This window comes from Prinia subflava, chromosome 32 (assembly GCF_021018805.1).
Source record: "Prinia subflava isolate CZ2003 ecotype Zambia chromosome 32, Cam_Psub_1.2, whole genome shotgun sequence".
Taxonomy (NCBI): Eukaryota; Metazoa; Chordata; class Aves; order Passeriformes; family Cisticolidae; genus Prinia; species Prinia subflava.
Window position 1 is genome coordinate 1,322,297 of NC_086278.1, and position 8,718 is coordinate 1,331,014.

The window sequence follows — 8,718 nt, forward strand, 5'->3', positions numbered from 1 at the left end:
CCTTACCCCTCTGGGGCCGTCCACGGTGAGCAGTGGGAAGCCAAGGCACACGACAGCAGTGACATATTCCATCACAGAAACCTGGGCAGAGAGAGCAGTGACAATTCCATCACAGAAACCTGGGCAGAGAGAGCAGTCAGCACCCCCAGAGCCCTGCAGTGAATAATTCCCTTATGGAAACCTGGGCAGAGAGAGCAGTCAGCACTCCCAGAGCCCTGCAGTGAATAATTCCATCACAGAAACCTGGGCAGAGAGAGCAGTCAGCACTCCCAGAGCCCTGCAGTGAATAATTCCATCACAGAAACCTGGGCAGGAGAGAGCAGTCAGCACCCCCAGAGCCCTGCAGTGACAATTCCATCACAGAAACCTGGGCAGGAGAGAGCAGTCAGCACTCCCAGAGCCCAGCAGTGACAATTCCATCACAGAAACCTGGGCAGGAGAGAGCAGTCAGCACCCCCAGAGCCCTGCAGTGACAATTCCATCACAGAAACCTGGGCAGGAGAGAGCAGTCAGCACCCCCAGAGCCCTGCAGTGAATAATTCCCTTATGGAAACCTGGGCAGAGAGAGCAGTCAGCACCCCCAGAGCCCTGCAGTGAATAATTCCCTTATGGAAACCTGGGCAGGAGAGAGCAGTCAGCACCCCCAGAGCCCTGCAGTGACAATTCCATCACAGAAACCTGGGCAGGAGAGAGCAGTCAGCACCCCCAGAGCCCTGCAGTGACAATTCCATCACAGAAACCTGGGCAGAGAGAGCAGTCAGCACCCCCAGAGCCCTGCAGTGACAATTCCATCACAGAAACCTGGGCAGAGAGAGCAGTCAGCACCCCCAGAGCCCTGCAGTGACAATTCCATCACAGAAACCTGGGCAGGAGAGAGCAGTCAGCACTCCCAGAGCCCTGCAGTGAATAATTCCCTTATGGAAACCTGGGCAGAGAGAGCAGTCAGCACTCCCAGAGCCCAGCAGTGACAATTCCATCACAGAAACCTGGGCAGAGAGAGCAGTCAGCACTCCCAGAGCCCTGCAGTGACAAATTCCATCACAGAAACCTGGGCAGAGAGAGCAGTCAGCACTCCCAGAGCCCAGCAGTGAATAATTCCCTTATGGAAACCTGGGCAGAGAGAGCAGTCAGCACTCCCAGAGCCCAGCACATCCCAGGAATGGAGGCTGCTTTGTCAGGCACAGAAACACCTTAACAGCAACACCTTGGTGATTAACACAGTGATTAAAAACATTAAATTACTCAAATTGCAAAGGGCCTGTAACACAAAGGTCAAAGCCAGGCCCTGGAATGAGCACAGAGACAAAGAGAACCCCAACAGTCACTGAAATCCAGCCCTGAGCTGGGGCTGCCAAGGGGGCTCCAGGACAATCACAGAACCCTGGAATGGTTTGGGAAGGACCCTGGAGCCATCCCATCCCCCCCTGCCATGGGCAGGGACATCTTCTGCTGTTCCAGGCTGCTCCAAGCCCTGCCCAGCCTGGCCCTGGGCACTTTCCACAATGGAGCAGCCACAGCTTCCCTGGGAATTCCATTCCAGCCCCTCCCCACGCTCCCAGCCAGGAATCCCTTCCCAATCTCCCATCCATCCCTGCCCTCTGGCAGTGGGAGCCATTCCCTGTGTCCTGTCCTTCTGTCCCTTGTCCCCAGCCCCTCTGCAGCTCTCCTGGAGCCCCTTCAGGCCCTGCAGGGGGCTCTGAGTTCTCCCTGGAGCTTTCCCTTCTCCGGGGGAACATCCCCGGCTCTCCCCGGAGCCTTCCCTTCTCCAGGGGAACACTCCCAGCTCTCCCAGCCCGGCTCCCGAGGGGCTCCAGCCCTGCTGTAACAGACCCACCCCTCCTGTGCCCCCTGAGGACGCGGGGCACTCACGTGACAGGCCACCAAGGCACCCGTGTTCCACCCGATCAGGATGATCTGCTTGTGGGAGAAGTGGTTGTGGATCTGCGGGACACAAAACAAAGGCACAGCTTTGTCTGGAGAGGTGACAGGCACGGGGACAATGCCAGGGTGGCACAGCAGCCCCGGGCAGGGGGCAGGGAGCGCAGGGGTCCCGGTGCCGCCCCTCACCTCGGCCACCTTGCCCCTGACGGCGCCGATCATGTGCTCCAGGCACTGCAGCACCCCCACGCCGCTGCCATTGTTCAGCAGGGACGTGGAGATGGGGATCACCTGTGGGGACAGGGACATCAGGACAGCCAGCGGGGCTGGGGACATCGGGACAGCCAGCAGGGATAGGGGACATTGGGACAGCCAGCGGGGCTGGGGACATCGGGACAGCCAGAGGGACAGGGACATCAGGACAGCCAGCAGGGATAGGGGACATCGGGACAGCCAGCGGGACATCAGGACAGCCAGCGGGGCTGGGGACATCATGAACAGCCAGCGGGGCTGGGGACATCGGGACAGCCAGTGGGACAGGGGGACATCAGGACAGCCAGCATGGATAGGGGACATCAGGACAGCCAGCAGGGATAGGGGACATCAGGACAGCCAGCGGGACTGGGGACATCGGGACAGCCAGTGGGACAGGGGACATCGGGACAGACAGCGGGATAGGGGACATCAGGAAAGCCAGTGGGACAGGGGACATCAGGACAGCCAGCGGGACTGGGGACATCAGGAAAGCCAGTGGGACAGGGGACATCGGGAGAGCCAGCAGGACAGGGGACAATGGGGACAGCCAGCCCCACAGAGCAGCCCCACAGAGCAGCCCCACAGCCCCAGCCCCACTGACCTTTCCCAGGCAGGAGAGTTGTGACTGCCAGAAGCGGTGCCGTCGGGACGTGGGGAACAGGGAGTTGGCGGGGCCGGAGGAGGCGATGAGGATCAGGGGGGATCCGGGCAGTTTGCTCTGCAAGGGGCAACAGGAGCCGTGTCAGGACAGCAGCTGGCACAGGAAAGGCCTCCCTGCCCCACACAGGACAGGGAAGGATCTTGCACAGCTTCTTAACTGATTGTTTTGCCAAGCTAAAGCTCCCTCAGGATAGCCAGAAGAACTTCTTCAACAGAAGAGACTCTCCTTTCTGAGGGACAGCTCCAATCCCTGCTCCCTGTGACAGGGACAGGAGCCAGGGCAGGGCTGCAGCTGGGCCAGGGGTGGGAGTTTGGGGTGGATTTTGGGGAAGGTTCCTCCCCCAGAGGTGCTGGCACTGCCCAGGGAATGGGCACGGCCCCGAGGCTGCCGGAGCTCCAGGAGAGCTTGAACAGCGCTGCCAGGGTGGGAATTTGGGGTGTCTGTGCAGGGCCCCAGGGTGGGAATTTGGGGTGTCTGTGCAGGGCCCTAGGGTGGAATTTGGGGTGCCTGTGCAGGGCCCCAGGGTGGAATTTGGGGTGCCTGTGCAGGGCCCCAGGGTGGGAATTTGGGGTGCCTGTGCAGGGCCCCAGGGTGGGAATTTGGGGTGTCTGTGCAGGGCTCCAGGGTGGGAATTTGGGGTGACTGTGCAGGGCCAGGGGTTGGATTGCTGATCCTGTGGGTCCCTTCCCTTCATGGAGCAGATCTAACACAGGGACACAACAGCCCAGGGAGAGGACAGAGGCAGAGGAGGGGAAGTCTAAAGCTGCCACGGGACCCCCACAGCCCCCAGGGGCACTCACAGGTTTATTGTGGGACAGGACACCCACTGCTGGGTCCCAGGGCCTCTTGAGCAGCAGGGACAGCGCCTCAGCCCCCGCTGCTCCTGTCTTGGCCGTGGAGGAGAGCAGCATCCTGTCGATCAGAGCGGGGATCTGCAAGCAGAGGCCAGGGGCACTGAGCAAACGCACCCACACCGCGGGATAACGCTTCCAGCCTCCTCCCCTGCCAGCCGTGCCAGGGGAGAACGCCCCTGTGAGAGCCCAGCCTCCCACTGCTGCCATCACCTTTCCTTTCAGCGTCTGCAGGGCGTCCAGGTAGGCAGCCAGCACAGGCAGGCTCAGGGTCTCCACCAGCGTGGTGTGGAGCCACTGGATGAGTTTGGTGTCCCAGTTGACGCTGGCCAGGGCCTGGCGCACCCTGCGGGCGCATTTATCCACCGCGATCCTCCTCAGCACGGGCTCGTTGCAAGCCTGGCAAGCAGGAATTCCAAAGGAACAGCTCAGGAGAGATCCAGCAGGGCAGCCCCATCCTTATGGCAGTGCCAGCGTGGGCTGCACAAACATCTGTGAGCACATCTGCCCCAGGAGCAGGAGGCTGGGGGAGCCTGCACAGCAATCCAAAACTTCCCAGGGGAAGCTCTGATCCCTGCTCCGTGTGACAGGGACAGGAGCCAGGGCAGGGCTGCAGCTGGGCCAGGGGTGGGGGTTTGGGGTGGATTTTGGGGAAGGTTCCTCCCCCAGAGGGTGCTGGCACTGCCCAGGGAATGGGCACGGCCCCGAGGCTGCCGGAGCTCCAGGAGAGCTTGGACAGCGCTGCCAGGGTGGGAATTTGGGGTGTCTGTGCAGGGCCCCAGGGTGGGAATTTGGGGTGTCTGTGCAGGGCCCCAGGGTGGGAATTTGGGGTGTCTGTGCAGGGCCCCAGGGTGGAATTTGGGGTGTCTGTGCAGGGCCCCAGGGTGGGAATTTGGGGTGTCTGTGCAGGGCTCCAGGGTGGGAATTTGGGGTGTCTATGCACGGCTGCAGGGTGGGAATTTGGGGTGTCTGTGCAGGGCCCCAGGGTGGGAATTTGGGGTGTCTGTGCAGGGCTCCAGGGTGGGAATTTGGGGTCCAGGGACAGGGGTTGCACTGATGATCCATGTGGGTCCCTCCAGCCCAGGATATCCTGTGATCCCACAAAAATCACGGCTCGGAGAAGCCCAGAGCTGCCTGTTCCTCAAGGCTGCCTGACCCAAGGGCCACAATTCCCTCCCCGCCTGGCCCAGGTTTTGTGGGAAGGACGGACTCCAGCCCCTCTCACCCCTTCGTTGGCCAGGCGGGCCAGCCTGTCCGACTGCAGCGCTTTGTGGATCTTGTTGAACAGCTTGTTCTGAGCCATGGTCCAGCCCGTCCTGAGGGACAGACACAGAGGGGTCACCCACAAAACAACAAACCATTCCTGCTGCCTTTTCCCTGGAATTGCCACCTCACATGCTGATGTGCTCCTCCCAGCCCAGATTCCCATTCCTTGGCACTCCCAGCCTGGATTGCCTCTCGCTGGCATTCCCAGCCTGGATTCCCATTCTCTGCCCTTCCCAGCCCAGATTCCCTGGCATCCCCAGCCCAGATTCCCTGGCATCCCCAGCCCAGATTCCCTGGCATCCCCAGCCCAGATTCCCTGGCATCCCCAGCCCAGATTCCCTGGCATCCCCAGCCCAGATTCCCTGGCATCCCCAGCCCAGATTCCCTGGCATCCTCAGCCCAGATTCCCTGGCATCCTCAGCCCAGATTCCCTGGCATCCTCAGCCCAGATTCCCTGGCATCCTCAGCCCTGACTCGCATACTCTGCTATCCCCAGCGCATATTCCCATCCCCCCTATTCCCAGCCCACGTTCCCATTCCCAGCCCACGTTCCCACGTCCCCACCTGTTGATGTGTTCCTCCCAGCCCATATTCCCATTCCCAGCCCACGTTCCCATTCCCACATTCCCATTCCCATCCCACATTCCCCCGTCCCCACCTGTTGACATGCTCCTCCCAGCCCTTATTCCCATTTCAAGCCCATATTTCCATTCCCAGTCCTTATTCCCATTCCCAGCCCATATTCCCATTCCCAGCCCATATTCCCATTTCCCCAGCCCATATTCCCATTTCCCCAGCCCATATTCCCATTTCCCCAGCCCATATTCCCATTTCCCCAGCCCACATTCCCATTCCCATATTCCCATTCCCATTCCCATTCCCACATTCCCATTCCCATCCCACATTCCCCATCCCCACCGGCTGATGTGCTCCTCCCAGCCCTTATTCCCATTCCCAGCCCACATTCCCATTTCCAGCCCATATTCCCATCCCACATTCCCCGTCCCCACCGGGTGATGTGCTCCTCCCAGCCCTTATTCCCATTCCCAGCCCACATTCCCATTTCCAGCCCATATTCCCATCCCACATTCCCCGTCCCCACCGGGTGACGTGCTCCTCCCAGCCCATATTCCCATTCCCAGCCCACATTCCCATTCCCATTCCCATATTCCCATTCCCAGCCCTTATTCCCATTCCCAGCCCACATTCCCATTCCCAGCCCACATTCCCATTCCCATTCCCATTCCCATATTCCCATTCCCAGCCCCTATTCCCATTCCCCGTCCCCACCGGTTGACGTGCTCCTCCCAGCCCTTATTCCCATTCCCAGCCCACATTCCCATTCCCATTCCCATTCCCATTCCCATTCCCATATTCCCATTCCCATTCCCCATCCCCACCGGTTGACGTGCTCCTCCCAGTCGTCGGGCGGCGGCGGCGCGTCGGCGTCGGTGCGGGCGAACATGACGTGCCGCTCGCACTCGTTCATCACGCTCCGCGCCTTCTGGTTGTCGTACAGCGGCACCGGCGTGGGCGTCACCGTCTCCACGTCGATGGGGACATCGGCCTCCCTGCCACCCACACGGGCGTCACAGCGGGACGGGGCACCCCGCGCTGGGAGCTTTGGGGGTCCAGGGGGTCCGGACACAGGGAGGGACTGACCCAGGGACACCAGCGGGCAGCCCCTGGACCACGGGCACCCCAAATTGAGACCCCCGGACCCCCACACCAAACCTGTTCTGGACCCCCAAAGTGATCTCCTTCAAGCCCCAAATGCAGCATCCTGAACCACCAAACCCAGAGCCCCAAAACTGAGATCCCTGGAGCCTCAAACCAAGACTTCAGAGCCCACAAACCACGGCCCTTGGACCTCCCAGGACCCCCCAAATCACAGCCTCTGGACATTCCTGGATACCCCAAACCACAGCCCCTGGACACCCCAAACCACAGCCTCTGGACATCCATGCACACCCCAAACCATGGCCCCTGGACACCCCAATCCACAGCCCCTGGACACCCCAAACCACAGCCTCTGGACATCCATGGACACCTTAAACCATGGCCCCTGGACACCCCAAACCACAGCCCCTGGACACCCCAAACCACAGCCCCCGGACACCCCAAACCACAGCCCCTGGACACCCCAAACCACAGCCTCTGGACATCCATGGACACCCCAAACCATGGCCCCTGGACACCCCAAACCACGGCCCCTGGACACCCCAAACCATGGCCCCTGGACACCCATGGACACCTTAAACCACGGTCCCTGGACACCCCAAACCACGGCCCCTGGACACCCATGGACACCTTAAACCACAGCCCCTGGACACCCCACACCATGGCTCCTGGACCTCCCTGGACACCCCAAACCACAGCCCCTGGACATTCCTGGATACCCCAAACCACGGTCCCTGGACACCCCAAACTGAACCCCCTGAACATCCATGGACCCCCCAAACCACGGCCCCCGGACACCCCAATCCACAGCCCCTGGACATCCCTGGACACCCCAAACTACAGCCCCTGGACATTCCTGGATCCCCCAAACCATGGCCCCTGGACATTCCTGGATACCCCAAACCACGGTCCCTGGACACCCCAAACTGAACCCCCTGAACATCCATGGACCCCCCAAACCACGGCCCCTGGACACCCCAAACCACAGCCTCTGGACATCCCTGGACACCCCAAACCATGGTCTCTGGACCTCTCTAGACGCCCCAAACCACGGCCTCTGGACATCCCTGGATACCCCAAACCACGGCCCCTGGGCATCCCAAACCACGGGCCCTTGGACCCCCCAAACCATGGCCCCTGGACATCCAAACTGAGACTCTTCACTGCCCCCCTCACCCATCAGGACCCCCCCAGGCCCTCAGGGTCCCCAGTTTGCCCCTCACAACTCCCCCACTCGCCCTTATGAGCACCCCCAGCCCCACAGGACCCCCCAACTCTTCCCTCACCGCCCCTCCCCACCCCTCAGGACCCCTGCACTCCCCAGACGGCTCCACCCAACCCGCAGGGCCCCCCAATTTCCCCCTCACTGCCCCTCACTCCCCAGGATCCCCCCAAATTCCCCCTCACTGCCCCTCACTCCCCAGGATCCCCCCAATTTCCCCCTCACAGCCCCTCACTCCCCAAGATCCCCCCAATTTCCCCCTCATAACCCCCGCAGCCCCACAGGATGCCCCTCAATTTCCCCCTCAGCCCCACAGGACCCCCTCCTTTCCCCTCACAGCCCCACAGGACCCGCTCCTTTCCCCTCACAGCCCCTTGGGCCCACAGGATACCCCCAGTTCCCCCCTCCGCCGCCCGGGCTCTCACGGGGCGCTGCCGAGGTGTCTCCGCGGGGTGAGGAAGAGGAGCCGGGCGGGCCGGGCGGCGCTGGCGTCGGGGTGAGCGCTCCAGGGCTTGGCGTAGCTGTGGTCGAGGCACACCAGGTCCAGCTCCCGCTCGTGCGCCGACAGCTGCAGCAGCAGCGACGTGCCCATCCTGCGGGCCGACCACTGCAGCTCCCGCTCCCTGTCGCGATCGCGATCGCGGTCCCCGGCGCGCTGCGACATGGCGGGAGCCCCGCCCCCTCCGCCCTCCCCTCACAGCGCCGCCCGCCCGCCCCAGCGCGCGTGCGCGGGGCGCGCTCCCGCCTCCCGCTCAGCGCGCGTGCGCGGGGCGCGCTCCCGCCTCCCGCTCAGCGCGCGTGCGTGGGGCGCGGGACAGCGGGACAGCGGAATGTCCTCGTGGGGACAGAGAAATGTCCCCGTGGGAAGGGACCCGCGGGAAGGGACCTGCGGGGACCGGGGAATG

At 62.3% G+C, this 8,718-nt stretch overlaps 1 protein-coding gene across 8 annotated transcripts in view; it reads right to left on the minus strand.

The window, feature by feature from the left end:
* KANSL3 (KAT8 regulatory NSL complex subunit 3) overlaps positions 1-8,521 on the minus strand; it is a 33,473-nt gene extending 24,952 nt beyond the window's left edge. For 3 of the 8 annotated variants that reach the window (XM_063420598.1, XM_063420605.1, XM_063420600.1), the window contains exons 1-9: positions 8,239-8,521; positions 6,312-6,482; positions 4,871-4,961; positions 3,859-4,044; positions 3,595-3,726; positions 2,735-2,851; positions 2,068-2,169; positions 1,870-1,941; positions 7-81 (exon numbers count right to left, since the gene is read on the minus strand). In XM_063420598.1, coding sequence (XP_063276668.1) covers positions 7-81; positions 1,870-1,941; positions 2,068-2,169; positions 2,735-2,851; positions 3,595-3,726; positions 3,859-4,044; positions 4,871-4,961; positions 6,312-6,482; positions 8,239-8,477 — 1,185 coding nt within the window. In that variant the 5' untranslated portion in view covers positions 8,478-8,521. Of the gene's footprint in view, positions 1-6; positions 82-1,869; positions 1,942-2,067; positions 2,170-2,734; positions 2,852-3,594; positions 3,727-3,858; positions 4,045-4,870; positions 4,962-6,201; positions 6,218-6,311; positions 6,483-8,238 lie in introns of those variants that run through there. The other 5 variants (XM_063420602.1, XM_063420599.1, XM_063420601.1 and 2 more) reach the window with 3 other exon arrangements.
* Positions 8,522-8,718: the final 197 nt, after the last annotated feature.